The following is a 19,732-nucleotide window of genomic DNA, read 5'->3' on the forward strand; positions in this document are numbered from 1 at the left end:
GAGCAGAAGTCAGCAACTCTTAATTAGCCTACATTTGCAAACACACAACTCAAAAGTTTCTTTCAGAAAGTCTGTCTTTTCCCAAAACAGAAGAGACAAAGTAGAAATTTGAACAATATTTTTATTTCTTCTTTTTCATCATTCTTGGTAAATATCAATTAACTTTTGTTATAAGCTTATTGTAATGTGTGACCGTGCAGCAAGGAGCTTACATCATTTCTAGTAGGAGTAAGAGAGTCAAAAACAACTCAAACCATGCACACACTCTCTTACATTTATTTTAATCACTCACTACTATTACTACATAAAAATACATTTAAATAAAAATGATACAAAATAAAATAATCCTAATAAAGCATAATTATTTGAATAATATTGTGAAGCACAATCTTATACAAGCACAAAGATTTAGATATTGTTCATTGGGAGGAGATCATCTTTGAGTTGATCTGAATCTCACACTTGAAACTGGGTCTTGAAGATGAACTCGATGTTTCATTGTCTTGTTGCATATTCATATAGAAGTCACAGGTTTTATTGCTCAATGTTTTATTGGCTCATGTTATAGGACACAGTAAAGCATTTGAATGTGCTGGATCTGACGATGAATACTGAGATATCAAACATTTTGTTTCTGCATGACTGAGATAAGAAGATAACCTTCCCACAGGAGGGCAGCGATACGGCTTCTCTCTATTGTGGATTCTCATGTTTTCTCAGAGATTCTGACCAACTGAATCTCGTCACACTGTAAACACTTGTACAGTTTTTCTTCACTGCAGTTGCGACTCAGCATCTCAAACAAAAGTCTTCCCACAATCAAAGCACAGATGATCCTTCACACTGCTGTGTCTTTTCTGGTGTCATTTTAAAGTACTTTTATAACTCTCTCCACACAAAGAACACATATGAGTCTTCTCTTTTGTAGGAACTTTCAGGTGGTTCTGCAGAATGCATCTGTCCTAAAATATCACAGTAAACGGTCTTTCTCCAGAATGAGAACGGAGATGTAATTTAAAACTGCATGTCTTTCTGAAACTCTCCAGACTGATCATCACATGTGCACGGCTTCTCTCAGTGATAATGTAGGGAATCACGTTATACATAAATTAGGTAGGCCTAACAGTTCGTGTTTTACTTACATATACGATTTAGTTTTAATCCAAATAACACGTGCTGAGTGAACGATCAGCAATCAAGAGCATTCAACAGAAGTGCTCTCTCTCTCTCTAATAATAATAATAATAATAATAAGCAGCTACATACCTCAGTTTACTTTCTTTGCCATTGACATCCGACTGAACTACAAACTTTCCACTGACCTCTGTGAAAAAGGGACACGCACGCTATATAATGTCTATTTAGCTTAAAAAAAATTTGTATTCTGCATTTCAGCTGATAAAAATACTTTGTTCTTTAGTCCCTTCCAGAAAACACCATTCCATCACAGTGTATCATAACATGTCTTTATTTTACATAAAATTCAACATCACTGAGACTGAGGCCAAAGGCAGCAGCATCATGCAGATAACTTTTTTTTAACCCTAAAACCGTATTCTGGACAAATGTGGGCAAAATTATTTTGATTTATTTTTAAAAAATACTTCCCTTGATCAGAGCGGTACAAGACTTGGCCACTTTTCCTAAGTTTGTCTCCTGAACACACACAATTTTTTTTTGACTCAATTCTACAATGTTAAGTGGGTGAAAAAAAAAAATCCTTAATCTTGTATTTGGGTCAAAAATGGGCACCCATAGAAATGAATGGGAAAAAGTGAAAGTGACAGTGAAAGTGAAAGTGAAAGTAATGTAATTTAGAGCAAAAACTGTAATTTAGAGCATTCTTCTTGTTTTTTTGTAAAAATAAATCAATAGATCCAATACAATGCATATCTAACAAACACACAAATGAAGGGCTGATCCTGTACAACATTCTCATCATGCCAAAAACTCACACTAAAAAAAATAAGCATAATTTACATAGAAAATATGGTACTTTTTGAAGTAAATAAATTCAAAAATACCCCCAAAATAAAATAAAAACACCATAAATGGATAGACAAAATTTTATCGAAGACAGTGATATAACATTTTGTCCACAATTACAGAATTAAGGACTATAAAGTGAATACGGTTTGAGGGCTACACAGTTCGGACCAAGTCCAACTAAAATCCAACAAAATAAATAATGAACAAATAAAATATAAAACAACATGAAATTAGTTAATTGGCAGTCTTATATATTAAGAATATATTAAACCAAAAACTTTCCTGTTCTCCTGTTGCTCAGTTTACTATTTGCCACTAGGTGGAGCTATTTTCGATTCTCTGCTTATTTTTTCAAATTTACCTTCACAAAACAGGCTCCGCGTCTGAAAAGTGTAGCAGTTTGAATTTTATTCCACTGAAGTATGGCGCTGTCCAACAGCTATAGTTTCGATTTCTCGCATTCTCGGATATTTGCTTTTGCTGTGCTAATTGTAAGGGCGGAGTCAGCTGTCCTCACTCAAGCGTTTGCCTATATGTGTGTCGTGTGCGCGCTGTCGCGGAAGCGTTCAGCTCTCGTGTGAAGACCGACTCGGGTAAAGACCTTCGACTCTACCTGTACGACTCCGGCGAGCAAGGACACCTGTAAGGCACTTAATTATCTTCTTCTCCCCTTTCCCATTTTTATCTTATTTCCCTTACTCAACATGCGCTTTCAAAACATTCCTGTTGTCTCTCAACAAACGCTCTTTCATCAAGCACAGAGAGCAGCGCAATACTGCTAATCTGCGCCCCATTCGCTCATCCTCACACACACCTCTCTCTCTTTCTGTGGGTTTATGGGATTGTCAGTCAGCAGTCAATAAAGCTGACGTTATTCCAGCCTTTGCATCTCAATCTACTCTTAATATCTTGGGCTTGACTGACACCTGGAGTCGTCCAGAAGACTCAGACAAAAAAAAAAAAAAATCCTCCTTTAATCCTTCCTTTAATCCTCCCTTGTCTGGTTTACGCTACTCTAAGCAATGCCTGAACTTTGTACGTTACTGCGTTGAGACTTCTTGCGTTGTTTTTGCCTCTTCACGATGACTCGCTTAATTTAGTCCTCATTTGGATAAAGGCGTCTGCTAAAAAAAAGAATATTTTTCCTTGTAATAATGTGTGGCGGAGGGAAATATGCCACCGCCTTGTGGGGGAAATATTCAGCACTAGCCTATACTAAGGAAGACTGAGTGAGCAACAGGATCCTAGTCCCCCCACCCAATATGGCAAGCCGTTTTAGCTTAAATTGTACCCAGCGTTACTCGTCGTAATTGCATTTTTACTAGTAAGAATTCAATTAGAGAGCTCTATAAATCAATTCTTACTAGTAGCAATTACAATTAGAGAGCTCTCTAATCCAATTATTACTAGTAAAAATTACAATTAGAGCACTCTCTAATTCAATTATTACTAGTAAGAATTACAATTACAAAGCTCTCTAATTCCATTCTTACTAGTAACAATTCCAATTAGAGAGGTCTACAAATTAATTTTTACTAGTCATATGTCTCCATTGACTTCCATTCATTTTTAATTACGGAGCTCTCTATTTCAATTGTTACTAGTAAGAATACAATTGCAGAGCTCTTTAATTCAATTCTTACTAGTAAGAATACCAATTAGGGAGCTCTCTAATTGAGTTGTTACTAGTAAGAATGCAATTGCAGAGCTCTTTAATTCAATTACAGAGCTCTGCAATTATACATATCTTTAATTCATATTTTTACTAGTAAAAATTCAATTAGAGAGCTCTCTAATTGTAATTGTTACTAGTAATAATTGAATTGTAGAGCTCTCTAATTGTAATTGTTACTAGTAACAATTCAATTGTAGAGCTTTCTAATTGTAATTCTTACTAGTAACAATTCAATTGTAGAGCTCTGTAATTAAAAATGAATGGAAGTCAATGGAGACATATGACTAGTAATAATTCATTTGTAGAGCTCTCTAATTGTAATTGTTACTAGTAAGAATTGAATTAGAGAGCTGTCTAATTGTAATTGCTACTAGTAAGAATTGAATTGTAGAGCTCTCTAATTGAATTCTTACTAGTAAAAATGCAATTACGACGAGTAACGCTGGGTACAATTAAAGCTAAAACGGCTTGCCATACACCCAATGCTTTTAGTCTTTGTACAACTGCTAGCTTTGTTGTGTGTGGTGTCTATCGTGTTGCAATGTGTAATGCTCAAGAATCGGCGAGGTGGGCTTCAGGATTTACTATCTGATTTATGTGTGTGTGTGTGTGTGTGTGTATGTAGAAAACTCAGGAGTTAAACCTAGTTGACTGCAAAACCCGCCCTCCCCGGATCTAACAGGATAGGTAAGACGCCCCCACTCCTTAGTATAAGTGACTCAAAATTAGCATAAACAGTTTTAGCTTAACAAACAAAAATAACATTTTTTTTTACTGCATGAATTGAAATGATTCTGTTTTCTTTGTTTTCACAGGAAGTGTAAAACAATTTCAAATGCAGATCAATTAAAGTGAAATAAAAATGTGGAAAATAATAAAGAGAGAAAAATCAAATGTTTCAGTTCAATCTCAACAAAATAACAATCAGTTTCACTTTTAGTAAGTAGACAAACGTTTCACAGTTCACTTCAGTTAACTCAACCTTTCAAATAAAGTTCACTTGATTCACTTAAAGTTCACTTCAATTCGGTTCAAAAATCCAAGATCTGATTAAAAAATCCAGGAAAAGAAAGGAAAAAGTTATACTCAGTCCATTTATGAGTTCACGGTCAAAAAGTTCAGTTTATGTGCACAAAAGAAAGTCTATGAATCCCTTTGCAGGAAAATTCACTGATCACAGTTCAGTTCTGATGACTCACTGACAGAAAATTATAGTTTGCTTACCAGTGTTCAGTAGGAAAAGAGGAAAATAATGTATATCACCACTCTTTGTTCGCGGATGATGTGCTGAATGATGACCAACGGATGGCAGGGTACTGTTTCTTCACTCATTGACCCTCAGCGATTATCCTCGCGATCCTGACGACGGCAGCTTGATTCAACGAGGCCGCAATCCCAGCTGAAGCTGCAGACTCGGAGCCTGCATCTACAGTCCCGCACCCAGAGTCCCGCATTCTCAGACCCCTCGTTTTTCGAGACAGCGCCTCCTATCAAATTGGATCGGTTAAATATTTGAAGAACTTAAGCCGAAACGTGAGTATCGTCAATTTTATTTAGCGAATCAAACTCATTCGATTTCTTTTTTAATCAAACTACTTTATAGCTCATCGATACACCAACATATGAATAGTCCATTTAATATTTGTAAAGACAAGTTTGTAACAGAATTTGAGCCGTTAATGTATGTTTTTTCGCCTTTTTTCCCCGAAAATATTTTGATAGCTAATGTAGCCTTTAACCTTGGACTTTTTGTAGACAAGCCATTGTAAAAATTTGATTAAAATTAGTTGACATTAAAGTAGACCAATTATTAAGTGTGTTAATATCAAAGAATGTCATCATTAATTATTTAATCAGATTTACCTTTTGACCTTTTTTTAATTACCGGTCTGGACCTTTTCTCCCTAGGTATGCTTGTAATTTGCATTTGCAAAAAAATTTTTTATTTATTATTACACAATATTTTTGACAATGGCATTCATCTTTTATTTTAGTGAAGTCAAGGAATTTGACAGAGCGATTGCAAAAAGAAGGAATTACCAGAAAGTAATTATTTTACCTTATGCATTTACATTACATTTTACATTTATTCATTTAGCAGACGCTTTTATCCAAAGCGACTTATAAATGAGTTTTTTTTAATGCATTTGAAGACGAAAAGTAAAGTCACTAACAATTCTTTCTTTCTTTCTTCCTTTTTTTTTTTTTTTTTTTTTTTGCTTTGTCCTGTTTACAGCAAGATGATGTTTAGGTGATCGTTAAATAAAGTACAGAATTGTTTATTATCTGTGTTTTGTCTATTCTTATTTGAGTTTTACTTTGCATTCAAAATATCAAAAAACAGGTTTTGTAATGTTAGCATGGTATAATGTTAATTAGACCATTATAGGTTGACCTGAAAGAAAATTAGAAATTTGTATCCCTTCCATCAGTAATTTTATTTCAATTACACCCACGCTCAAAAAATAACTACTGGGTAATTTGTTAGTCAGAGAACACAATGAGTTTTTTTTTGGCACATGCATTAAGCAGGAAACGCAAATATTTATTTGGATAACTTTAAATAAAACGAGACCGTAATATTGCATCCTCTTTGTTTTCAATGGCATTTGGATAAGGGTGTTATACGATCTTCGGAACAGCAGGAGGCGCTGTCTCGAAAAACGAGGGGTCTGAGAATGCGGGACTCTGGGTGCGGGACTGTAGATGCAGGCTCCGAGTCTGCAGCTTCATAATATTGGATTGAGACGCAATATCCGACGACTCAGCTAACGTTTTTCTTCACACGATCAGCAGCATTCACTGTTTCAAGTTCGTTTGAACAAATGAAACAAAAACTGTTTTAAACAAATAAAACACGGAAGTATTTAACTCATACGCGACTGAAACTTACTGAAACTAACAGGTCTTTTGCCTAGCTTCACGCACGAACACGGCAGAAAACTTGTTTTAACACTCACTTCAACAACCTTGTTCACATAAACAAACACTCAGAGGCAACGTCATGGAGCTCTTATGTATGTCGCGGGTCTAAACTCGACTTTTTATCGTGACTGACTACCCGAGATCGACATTCGTTTTTTCAGCTTGCTGCTGCTCTTCTCTACTCTGTTCTCGTGCGACTCGTCATAACCCAAAATGGCGGCGCCCGTGTCAAACGTCAAAATAAAAGTCTTCACAATTTTAATCACAAATTTGTAGATCCCCTACAAATGTATGGTTTGCAAAAATGAAAACTGCTTCTTCTGTGTAGATGAGAGAAGCAAAGTGTGTGTGTGTTGTGCACACGCTACATTATGGCCAAGCATGCGCCCTTAAAATAGCAACATGCGCAACGTGCCACTGACTTTAGACGAGGTTTTTCCTGGTCTGTGGCGGAATTTTTTTCTGAAACTGCAAAATAGCACCAGGGAACGTTTGCGCCAGAACACGCCTCCTCTTTTCGCTGAACCGCCCCCGGGAGCGCAAGTTCATTTCCTAATTTACCGCCGATTGTCTGTGGAGGGAAAAGTCCGCTGTGTGCGGGTGCAAAATAGGAATGATACATGCGTCGCTGTACAAAGTCAATTGCGCTGGGTGCAAGATAGGGCCCTAAAACATTAAAGCATTTAATTGGTCTTGGAACAAGTGTTTAAATTGTTAAACAATGAGCTGCTAGGCTATAAATTCATGAAAAATGTTCGGATTTGAAGATATCCCTCTCTGTTAGGGTTGCTAGGGTGCTCTTAATGGTTGCTATTGCGTGGCTTGATAGCTTCACAATGATCCTGAGAGACTGATTGGTTGCCTGAGTAAAATGAGCCCACCTCCTTGTCTCTATGACGATGTGCTGCAAAGATATCCTTCTGGGCCTTTTATAATGGTAGTCTATGTAAATAGTTGCTAGGGTGCTCTTAATGGTCGCTAGGGTGTGGCTTAATGGCTTCATGATGATCTTGAAAGACTGATTGATTGCCAGAGTAAAATGAGCCCACCCCCTTGTCTCTATGACACTGTGCTGCAAAATCATGTTCAATACAAAATCCCTATGCAATTTTAGCCTGGGTTTCCCCATACTGCCTTGCTCGCAGCGCGATTTTATTCACGCTGCTAGGCAGTCTGGACACCATGGACCAGATTTTCCCCTGAAAAAGGGAACCAATCACAGAACGGGGAGGGAGTAGCAAGACGATGACGACACCGAAGCAGTTTGTTTATATCTATGGATTCAACATGGCATCAGACTCGACGTTACCTTCTACCCTCATGTTTATCTAGCACAAACGGCAATATTCGCTGAACGCCATCGTGTACAAATAAATCTCTGACCCAACGTCGTCTTCCTCGTAGAATTTCTGTCACTCTACATACGTCATCTGGTATAATTAAAGCGATTGGCTATGAGCTACGTACAGGCGCATTTGATAGACATTCATAGCGCCCAATAAACGGCTCTGGGCATTCGTAAACCACGCCTCAAATACGAGAAAATGAACATGTGGTTCCCAGACCACGTCTCAATGAGACTTGGTCTGACGTTAGCCAGGCTAATGCAATTTACCATAGTAGGATAAACATGCACAATCCAGGTTTTTTGGGCATTCCCTTCACCATAGTATGTCTATGGGGTACTTTCAGGCACCTATATTATTGAATATAATAATATAAATAATAAAAACAAATGATACCTTTCCCTTTTTTTGGCGAGCATCTGTTCTTTTTTTAACAGGATATAAATTTTATTTTATAGATATAATTAAATCTATAAAAATTCAGTCAAAATTATATTTTAAATTTTATAATAATATACTCTGCACATTTTCTTTTAATATATTTTAGATACACCGTCTGGTGCACCTGGACATATCATCAGTGATGTAACCTAGGATCACGGGGGGTTTCGGGTCTTTCAACAATCAGACCCCCTCCCCTAGGCGACCCAGCTGGGGTGATCAGGTCCCAGCTTATGTCCAGGTAGCGCTACTACCCTACACGCCATGCCTCTCCTCTCCTGATCCACAGCCACCTTGATGCTACTTCTGCAGCATCAGTGGCCAACTTGATGGCCCTTCGCTGGCTCGCCCCTGTGATGCCAAGCATTTTGTAGGCCCTGCAAAGGGATTGGCCCACAAACCCTCGACATCCCACTTCGACGGGTTGGCATATTGCCCACCACCCATTGCTCCGGCAACCCTCCACAAGCTGGGAGTACTTTGCCCTCTTTCTTTCATTGGCCTCCTCCATACGGTCCTCCCAAGGCACTGTGAGCTCCAAGAGAATTACCTGCTTGGAGGCCTCTGAGGTGAGCACAATGTCTGGCCTTAATGTTGTTATGGCAACTGCTTCAGGGAACTTCAGCTGCTTGCCCAGATCAACTGACAGCTCCCAGTCGCGCGCCGTTGCCAACAGGCCAGAGGAGGTGCCCCGGGCAGCTGGTGTTGACTTCTCCCCAGCTCTGACAAAAGCTATGGTCTTCACTGGGCAGAGGCTCTTGCTGTGGCTAATTCCACTGCAGATAGAATCCGCTACGGCTTTTAGGACCTGGTCATGCCGCCAGCGGTAACGCCCTTCGCCCAGGGCTTTTGGACAGCAGCTGAGGATGTGTTCCAACGTTCCTCTCCTCTGGCAGAGGGGGCATGCTGGTGTCTCCACCTTTCCCCAGGAGAAGAGGTTGGATGGACTTGGCAACACGTCATAGACCGCCTGGATCAGGAATTTTATCCTGTAGGGTTCAGCCTTCCAAAGCTCAGTCCATGTGACTTTGCGCTCCGCTGTTTGCTCCCATCTTGTCCAGGCGCCCTGTTGCCGCATCCCAGCCATCTGACAAGCTCGCTTCTCCTCAACTCCTGCACGCACCTCCTCCAGGATCAGCGACCTCCTCTCTTTCCCTTCCGCCTTGTCGTAGCGAGGAGTTCTTCTGCTGCCCAGGCCAGCTCTCCCCTGTGCCACTGAGCCCACCAACACCTTTTGCCGTAGCCTTGACTCTGCGTCGTCCACTGCCACGGCAGCCCTCCACTTCCGCCCTGTCCTGACCTCAATCCCAGCCTGGGCAACCTTTGGATCACTGGAATCCCGATACTGCAGGACCTCCCTGGACCGCGTCACCATGAACTCCTCGCGCAGGCTGCTCATGGGGAGCTTCAGCTTGTTGTTCTGCCCATATAGAGCGATACTGCTCAGGCTTCGAGGCAGTCCCAGCCACCTGCGCAGAAACCTGCTGATCCTCATCTCAAAGCCTTCCACCGTTGAAATGGGGACTTCATACACCAGGAGGGGCCAGAGGATCCGAGGGAGAATACCGTGCTGGTAAATCCAGGCCTTGAACTTGCCAGGAAGGCCAGACTTGTCCACCACGGCCAGCCAGGTCTCCAGGTCTTGGTTGGTCGCTTTTGTGGAAGCTGCGTCTCTCAGGCTGCAATTGAACACCTTCCCCAGGCTCTTCACAGGTTCCTCTGTCAGTGATGGTATCTTGGTGGTGCCAAGTGAGAAGTGGAACTTGTCAGTAACCTTCCCTTTCTTCAGCACGAGGGACCTTGACTTAGCCGGCTTGAAGTTCATGCGAGCCCAGGACATTTTTAATAAAATGTTTTATTTATTTATTCCAGATATGTACAAATATGACCAACATACATTGCTGTCATTCGATACAACCAGTAAGTCTTCGTTATAACCAAAATTTCGGTTTAACTGAATGACTCTTTTGGTTATAACGAATGATAAAATCTTCATTCAATGCTAACAGGCTGATATCTAGCTGCCTAGCTTGTTAGTTTGCTAGCTAGCTACCAAAAGAACAATCAAACATTTTATATTTAGTAAAAGTTTTTAAAATATTACAACATTGCATGTTTTATAGCGGTTGTACCGAATGACCTGATATTTGGGGACATGTGTATGAGCAAGTGAAAACCTGAATTTTTCTAATAGTTAAGAGAGAGTTAATTAATTTGCTTCACAACCATGTGGTCCTTTGCAGGTGTCTGAATGATGTCACATCCTGTCGAATAATAATGACCACATGACTTGATCCAAAATGGAGCCCTTTATATTGGTTACTCTGAATGACATCAATGAAAATAATTTTTCCGGACATTCTTTCTCATAACAAAGCAATGACTATTATATATAAAATATATAAATGTATTAAATTTTAAGATATTTTAATCAAATGAAATTGCTGTATTGGCCTTCGAACGGTTAAACTGAATGACCTTTTGACACTTCAAAATCTTTAAAATGTAATCTTTATATGTAGTAAAATATAATTAAAACCTTTTGGATTCAGTAAAAGAGATCAAGCTGTACTACCTTACATACTTTGGATGTTATATATTTGTTTTTTTTTAATTATTATTAAGGCCTTTGGACAAAAAAAATGACCCGTCACGTCATTGACCCAAATATAAGGTAGACTGAGTACAGTTGAGACACTTTTTGCATTTTGATTTTTCACACAAAAATAGATACTGAGAAGAAGTGAATTTCCACATGACATTACATTAGCTTGTAGACTAAGATATTATCAATCAATAATACTCATATATATATATATATATATATATATATATATATAGTTTATATTTTCCACAATTCCACAATTTCCACTGTACATTTGAGACAGTACCATGGTACAGTTGAGACAGTACCATGGTACAGTTGAGACACCCATTTTTAATGATGTAAATGTAACCGTTCATTGCAAATATAATAAATAAAGACAAATAAAAGAAAATAACAATTGGGCAACATGTTTGTTTATTCATCCATTTAAATTCATTAATTTTATTTAAATTAGCACTGGTTAAAATTGATAAAACAGCAACAAGATTTTAATATATTCATTAATAATACACAGTTTAAATATCACATATCAAATTTTATTTTCATTTGCGTGTCTAATTACGACATTTAACAGCTCACCTCGCTCATTTCTCTAGATTTTGCAATGACCTTGCACGACACAATACCATGAAATATGCCAGTTTTTAGTGCACAGAATAACGTTTGTGATGATACCAGTTACGTTTAACAGTCATATAGGAATAATAAGCTATTCACTGTGGAGAGTGCATGCGAAGTGAACGTCTTACATAAGAAAAAAACGTTTGCCGGTATCTTCGGATCGGAGATGCGTCCGTTGTTCAAATTTCCCACGATCAGAGGACACTAATGCGCATGTGCACAGCAAACATCAGAACTTGTGCTTGCTGCGCACGCAAGTTATTTAAGGCTTCTCAAATATGTGAAGCAACATATTTCTAGTTTGACTCCTCAGCAACTGTTTTTGAATCAGGGTATTTCATTTAAATTAATTTTTAAAAGAGCATTAACCCTTGTGGAATTTGTCTTTTTTTTACATTTTGCCAGTGTTAATGCCAATTATATACATTTTGGCACAGGTGTGTATTTTTGTATTGAATTTTTACTATTTCACCCCCATTTCCTTAAAGCTATAGCTACACAAAATAGTTCCCCTCAGGACCTTTAAATGTCCCAATTGAAACCCATTAAAACTGCGATTTTTAATCCCAGGGCCATTTGACTATAAAATGATGCAATCTTTGTTAAGAGGCTTTCATTCTGTTGGCAAGGCTTCAAAATTTAAATTTTTACTCATTTTAACCAGATGCTGCCAATTTTTCAGATTAGGCCTATAAATCGAATACTCGCTTTATTACTGTACACCAGTGGAGCTTTGCTGGCATCTAATAGGGAAAATGTGGGACTGCGCCAAACAAAATCTTACTGACAGCTCATTTTATGAGATATCAACTTCAAATTTGATTTTATAGCAGTTTTAGAGTTAAACATGTTTCATAAAATACTGGTCATAAACCTCTATAACTTTTATTTGGTTTCAAATTTTTTTTTTACTTACTATGGACCTATTGTAACAGCTCCACTATTACAGGGTGTAATTTTCATTCCGGCCACTAGAGGTCACGATTGGGCCTCCATTACTGACCTGTATACAATATTAAGTGAGTTTATTTTATGATTGACTTGTGATGTTTTGACATATTGCTAAACTTTGAATGAGTATTAATATGCTCTTTGTTAGAGAGAATGTAGAAAACGCCTGCAGGAATGAGTAAGGTGGATACATGAAAAAATGACTGAAAGAACTGTGGGGGAAAGTGGATACTGATTTATTTTTATTTTTTTCGTGGATCATTGTGGATTGATGCTGTTGCTTGGACTCAGACTTCTCTCACGATTTCCCTCAGAGACTTGGCCTCTGTCCCTCATGCACCTTTGGACCCTAACAGATAAGTTATGCTTTAATGTGATTAAGTGATGTTATCTATGGAATTAAGTGGTATTTAAACGAATGGGTAATATTTGAATACTGCTATTGTGTCTATCTGAGATTGAAACAAGCTGCTTATCATTGTCAAAGTATAGTTTATTTTGTTTCCTTTTTGGGTTTTGTTTTCAATGTTTTGTTAATTCATATGGCTATTTTTATGGGGGGGGGGGGGGGGTTATGCAATTAGGCAATATAAAATATGTCAGATGGTTCCCTCATACTGAAGAATCTGGTGTGATTTATAACAGACAATTTTCAATAGTAAAACCTTTCTTTTGTGTAGCCCTTGTATAGAGTGGAGGTGATTACACCATGTGTAACTTATTTTTAATTGATGCACAAGGGTTAAAATAATCTAACAATAAAAATGCTATTATTGCACATGCGACTAATTATTATTGTTTGCAGAAATGTTTATTGATAAAAAACAAGGACACACACACACACACACACTGACAGGATACTGAACAACTATTTCTTTATTTCTCTTGATTAAAAACCTTAGTTTGCCCCCGTCTGAAGCCCTCTACGAGCACACCATGAACAACTGCTTTAATTCAGAAAAACAGAAACAAAATCATAAACTTGCCAATCAAATTCCTCCAGAGGACTGACCACAGTAATCACATCAAGCTTCTGCACGGCTGTCCAGTTTAAACTCTCGACTTCATGGCGATATCAGGCCTGAGGATTCGTTTCACATCTCAGCACCAATATCTGTGGTTCGCTCAGAGGTTTCCCATCATGCCCTGGTCTGAGCGATCGGTCAGACTGCGTTTCACTAGCTGCCTGCGGGACATCTCTGCAGTTCGTAGTGCTTTTTAAAGGGAGCGGTTTATAGCTAACACAAGTAGAGACGGCAAACTCTGGGGACAGACATGAGAAAAATAATGCAGAACCAGCTGAGAGAGAGCACTTCTCCTCCAAATGTTATCCGTAATTCGGTCTTTGGATCTCTGAAACACAAATTAAAAATATGAAGCACACCAAAAACAACAATGACCTCCCATCTAACAGTGCAGGAACTAGTGCTTCAGTGACATTCAGAGGAGATCGCCGGGTAAACAAACTTCACTCCATTAACAGAGCAATAAACAGCTGGTACCTGAAATAACACATTAACATACACGTGTATCAAACAGGAAACAGAACTATTCACAATAGAGGGGGTTTATGGGCTTATTATGGACACTTATTTCAGGTGAAACTCGCCGCCTGTTCAGACTGAGCATGGAAACATGTCGTAAAGGTTTTTACACGATGCGTCAGTCGTTTTATCCTGTTTATAAGTTGCTGGAATACTGCAAAATGGGAACGTCCCTGATTTTAAACTAAACTAAAATAATCCCTCCACAATTCATCCAAACGATCACGTTTACATTCCGAGACGAGATTCATCTGGTATAAGAGCATTATGAAACATCGAATTTATCCTTCGCATCATGTGTGCCGTGTGAAACTCGATCTCTGGCGGCGTCGTCTTTAAAGAGCACATGAACGCGATTTCAAAACATCCAATCGGATTCTTAAAGGGTTTCAGGATCTTTCCAGAAGATCTCGGCATTAAACGGTGATGGGGCTCGTCGTTAAAGAGGTTCGAGTTGAGTTTATATCAAAAAGCCCTCTTGGAAATGTACATAATTGACATCAAAAGGCAAGAATAACTGGCACTCAAATATTAAAAATACATTTTGAAGACAGGAACAGCAGTCTGATCCAGCAGGGAGAACGCGACCGCCTGCATAGAGAGGACTTCAGGACAAAAGCGTTTAAAAGAAAGAGTTGAATTCATCGATACATTCAATCATAAACCAGTTTGTGTGAGTTGACCTACAGCTAGACATGTCTGACGTTAACGGTAGAATGCAGCAAAGAAACAAACGGCTTGACCAGATTATCCATAAACTAGTGAACTAAAAAAAGTGATTACAAAACCTAGTACTAGAAACCATGTCAATCTATGAACTGAAGCAAAGCACCTGCGTTTAACAGACGGATGAGAGAGTCGAACTGAACGTGTGTTTTGTTTAGGTGGCGGAGCTCGGACACGAACTCCACAGCCTCGACACTGGGTGTCAGTGCTTCAAAAGACAGAGAACAGATCCATAAAAATAAAAAGGAAATCATAACATAATAAAGCTATTTGACTGAGGAGCGCTCACAGTATCAGCGGGGTTCTGTACACCTAACAGAATAATATCAAATACCATCCTCTGTTTATTACCAAAGGAACTAAAGGTTGATGCAAAAATACCAGATAATAATAATCATCATCATCATTCAATGGAAGTTACGGCATTTTGTACACAAACTCTCCCCTCCGAACATATGGAACGCAGATCAGAAGATCATCAAATGTTTTTTTTGTTTTTTTTTCTAAAAAGGGAAGAAAGGAGAAAAACTCAAAGCTGCGTGTCCAGCTGAAGGCAGGCGTCCCTGCGCTGGTGTTAGACAGAGGCATTCCCGTTAGTCAGGAGTCAAAGCGGTAATCTAGACGTGATGATCGGAGATTCTTGGCTGTTCGGATGATCTGGTCGTCATGTTGGACTACGCCGACACTTTGTTCTCCTTCTGAAACAAACGTGAAAAAAAAAACAGAACAAAGACAAACATTAGAAAAGCATTTTATTTAACAGTCCTTAAAGTCTACTTATCATAGCAATAACAATAACTGAGTTATTCTAAACCTAACCATAACCTGTGACTTATGTTACCAGTACTTAGATTGGGGCCCTATGAAATTAGTTAGACTTTTTCCCAAATTCAGTCTTGTTTATATTGTGTGATTATTAAATTCCATTTTTACAACTGGATTCCAGGATTCTGTCAATGAAATCTGTAGGGCCATAATAGATGAACTAGTATTAGCTATATTTATGAAATTTAGAAAATCTCAATAGTCCAATATCAGGCAAATAAGACAAAATGGCAAACTCTAAATGGCTGATACTAGAGATCGACCGATGATCAGTTTTACCGATATTTACGATTTTTTCATAATCGGATATTGGTTTTGTAATATCGGATTCAATAAAATAACTTGCCTTCCTAATTAATAAACTATTAGTGCGCAGCCATTAATGCACAAATTAGATGTTACATAAAAGACACTTTAGTGACATTTGGACTCTTTCAAATGATGCATCTCTACATCAAAAAAAAAAAATTAAATTTATAGTTATTAAATAGTCTGAAAGAGTACAACTGTCACTGTTTTGTATGCAAGGAAAGAGTGATATTACAGAAATTACAGTATTGACAAAAGTGTTAAATAAACCATCGTTCAGTTCTGTTCTGTTATTATAGTGTCAAAAAAAGAAATACAATGAATAAATATTGGTTCTGCAATAATCACAACAATTTAGTATTATTTATATGCCATTACAATATTTATGATACTTTAAATTAGCTTTCATTTTTATATTATTAGTTTTCATTTAATTTTACTTTAAATTTTAGTAAATTTGTTATCTGCTTTGGTAAATTATTGTTTAAAAAAAATTCTAGATTGCTTCAATTCATTTTATCATTTTAGTTTTATTAAATAAACTTATTTCAGTTAGTTGCCAAGGCACATTTTTTTCATCTAATATTTAAATGTAATTTTAGCTATATTTCAATTGCCAACAGTGTTTTTTAGTTAAAAATAACACTGTGCAACACATTGTGCATCTCTAATATTAATGTTTGGTCCATTACTGGGGTAAAAGAGGAAGTACTAACCCTGTACTCAAAGTCTGCAAACTCCCGTCCTCCTCTGCCGCCTCTGAAGCCGCCCCTGAACCCGCCTCCACCCCCGCGGGAGGGCATGAACGAGCCCCTGCTAGCCGCGCGCCCGCGACCCCCGCGGAAGCCCATGCCGCCGCCTCTGCCACGGAAACCCCTGCGCCCGCGGTTGTGACGCAGTGGAATACCGAACGTCTCCGCGTTCATCCTCCTCTCCTCCGCCCAGGTCTGCCTCCGTTCCCTGAAGAGAAGGAATGAAAAACACATCAGAATGCAATTCAACACAGTGGGCCCTATCATACACCCCGGTGCAAAGCAGCGCCAGGTGCGACGCAAGTGTTTTTTGCTAGTTTCAGCCCGACGCAGTTATCATTTTCATGTCCTGCACCACATTGTTTAAATAGCAAATGCATTTGCGCCCATCTGTGTGCCCATGGGTTCTGGCGCATTTTTGGTGCGTTGCTATTTTGAGGAACTGAAATAGACTGTGCCATTGACCAACTGAAACCTGGTCTAAAGTCAATGGCGCAGTATTTTTTTTTGTTATTTAAAGAGCGTGTTAGTAATATGTGCCTATAGGCGGGTCCACAACGCGCATATACTATGTCCTATAGATGATCTGCTTGCACGCTTTAACCTCACGCACGAGCAGGTCCGTTTCCGCGAGCTCCTCTGGCTTTTAAAGGGAATTTTTTTTTGCACGTTGCGCAAAAAAAACAACCATTACTCATTAAGAGAATAGGGACAACCCTTTTAGACCATGCGCCGGGAGCGCTGACCATTTGTCCTGTCGTTAAACTAGCAAAAGTGGATTCAGACACACACTAAGTGAACTTGCGGCATGCGCTTTAGACCATGGGCTTAGATCCTTAAAATAGGGCCCAGTGTCAAAAAAAATCCACCTTTGGCAGGCGGCCTGTCTAATCTGCAACATGTTTACACGACATTCATCTCAACGCTGGAATACACTACACAACTTCACATATGGACAGATTTAAAACACTAACCCTCGGCTTCACAAACAAGGCTTAAGATAGCCCGACTAAAATGTATGTTTCAACTGTTTTAACTGAAAGCAATTTGCTTCTCAAGATGCACACAAGTAATGTTTTTTTTTCTAAGGCATATTTATAAAAGCTACTTAGATAACCATTTTTGCACCGCAAGATTTGGGAAGGATTTTAGTTATAGAAGTGCCTTTTGGAGGGACAAAATTAACTCTTATGTTGATTGGCTGAACGCATGCCATCCAAAACACTGGCACAAGCCATTTTTAAAAAGTCGTGTAAACACACAGTTTACATATACTTACTCCATTAACATGTAAAACATGGATAAGACATAAACATATAGAAAGCTAATGTGAATGGCATTTACCTGATAAGGCCTTTGTCTGCGGCGTTGTTCTTTTCTCAGCCTCGATGAAATGAAGCACTGCAAGTTGTCATAGATTTCGTCTCTTGGCCCTGCTTTTTGCTCTTTCAATCGCATAACTATATGTTTATATTCCATCTCCGTTATTATGACAAAAACACAGCTCTGCTCACAGTGTCCTCCATCCTCTAGATGTTGAATGCCACGCTTAAATTACATAGTTGTCACTTCAGAGTTCATAATGGCGGTGCAAATGCAACAAGTAAAATGTAATTATGGTAAATTAATGGCTAGTTCCTATAACTGAGTTCCTATAACCACCTGATGCAAAAGTATACACTACCAGACTTTCAACTGGTTCTGAACAAAACAAACTCACACAGAAACACACAAGACATTTCTAGGAGACGTGTGAGAAACGAGACAAACATGGATCTGCAGAACATGACCACCGTAGTTGTTGTATTAACTTATTAAAGTAAAAATGACGCAGTCAGTATAGACTCACAGTACAGACAGTATAGATTACAATGGGAGTTACGCAAAGGTGAGTGGCGCAGTCAGTTGTTTTATCTGTGCTGATGACTCAAATATTGAGGCTAATTTGTTCAGCGTGTTCTGTTCATTTACTTTTCTATTGTTATTGTATTTTATCGCTACACTAAAGGACAGATAAAGATAAAGGAAATAAAGGACAGCTTTGGTTTCAATAGCGACGCGTCATTCACTTTGATATACAGGTGCTGGTCATATAATTAGAATATCATGAAAAAGTTGATTTATTTCAGTAATTCCATTCAAAAAGTGAAACTTGTATATTATATTCATTCATTACACACAGACAGATATATTTCAAATGTTTATTTCTTTTAATTTTGATGATTATAACTGACAACTCCCAAAAATCCCAAATTCCGTATCTCAGAAAATTAGAATATTACTTAAGACCAATACAAAAAAAGGATTTTTAGAAATGCTGGCCGACTGAAAAGTATGAACATGAAAAGTATGAGCATGTACAGCACTCAATACTTAGTTGGGGCTCCTTTTGCCTGAATTACTGCAGCAATGCGGCGTGGCATGGAGTCGATCAGTGGCATGGAGTCGATCAGTCTGTGGCACTGCTCAGGTGTTATGAGAGCCCAGGTTGCTCTGATAGTGGCCTTCAGCTCTTCTGCATTGTTGTGTCTGGCGTATCGCATCTTCCTCTTCACAATACCCCATAGATTTTCTATAGGGTTAAGGTCAGGCGAGTTTACTGGCCAATTAAGAACAGGGATACCATGGTGCTTAAACCAGGCACTGGTAGCTTTGGCACATGCAGGTGCCAAGTCCTGTTGGAAAATGAAATCTGCATCTCCATAAAGTTGGTCAGCAGCAGGAAGCATGAAGTGCTCTAAAACTTCCTGGTAGACGGCTGCGTTGACCTTGGACCTCAGAAAACACAGTGGACCAACACCAGCAGATGACATGGCTCCCCAAACCATCACTGACTGTGGAAACTTTACACTGGACTTCAAGCATCTTGGATTGTGTGCCTCTCCATTCTTCCTCCAGACTCTGGGACCTTGGTTTCCAAATGAGATGCAAAATTTGCTCTCATCAGAAAAGAGGACTTTGGTCCACTGTGCTTTATTAAATCCAGAGTCAACGCAGCCGTCTACCAGGACATTTTCAGA

General features: G+C 38.7%; 2 protein-coding genes across 3 annotated transcripts in view; one reads left to right on the forward strand and one right to left on the reverse strand.

Moving 5' to 3' along the window:
- The window catches only part of LOC311290790 (uncharacterized protein), a 155,643-nt gene that overhangs the window by 58,014 nt on the left and 77,897 nt on the right, over positions 1-19,732 (forward strand). The window lies entirely within an intron of this gene.
- LOC311290795 (protein LSM14 homolog) lies at positions 13,415-18,641 on the reverse strand. The gene is made up of 3 exons (XM_084409505.1): positions 18,057-18,641; positions 16,677-16,920; positions 13,415-15,524 (listed from the first exon to the last, which is right to left on the reverse strand). Exons 2-3 carry the CDS (start codon positions 16,884-16,886, stop codon positions 15,501-15,503), a joined length of 234 nt encoding a protein of 77 aa, XP_084265631.1. The 5' UTR covers positions 16,887-16,920; positions 18,057-18,641; the 3' UTR covers positions 13,415-15,500.

The sequence above is a fragment of the Rutilus rutilus genome (genome assembly GCF_951802725.1).
Source record: "Rutilus rutilus genome assembly, chromosome: 5".
In the NCBI taxonomy this organism is placed as follows: Eukaryota; Metazoa; Chordata; class Actinopteri; order Cypriniformes; family Leuciscidae; genus Rutilus; species Rutilus rutilus.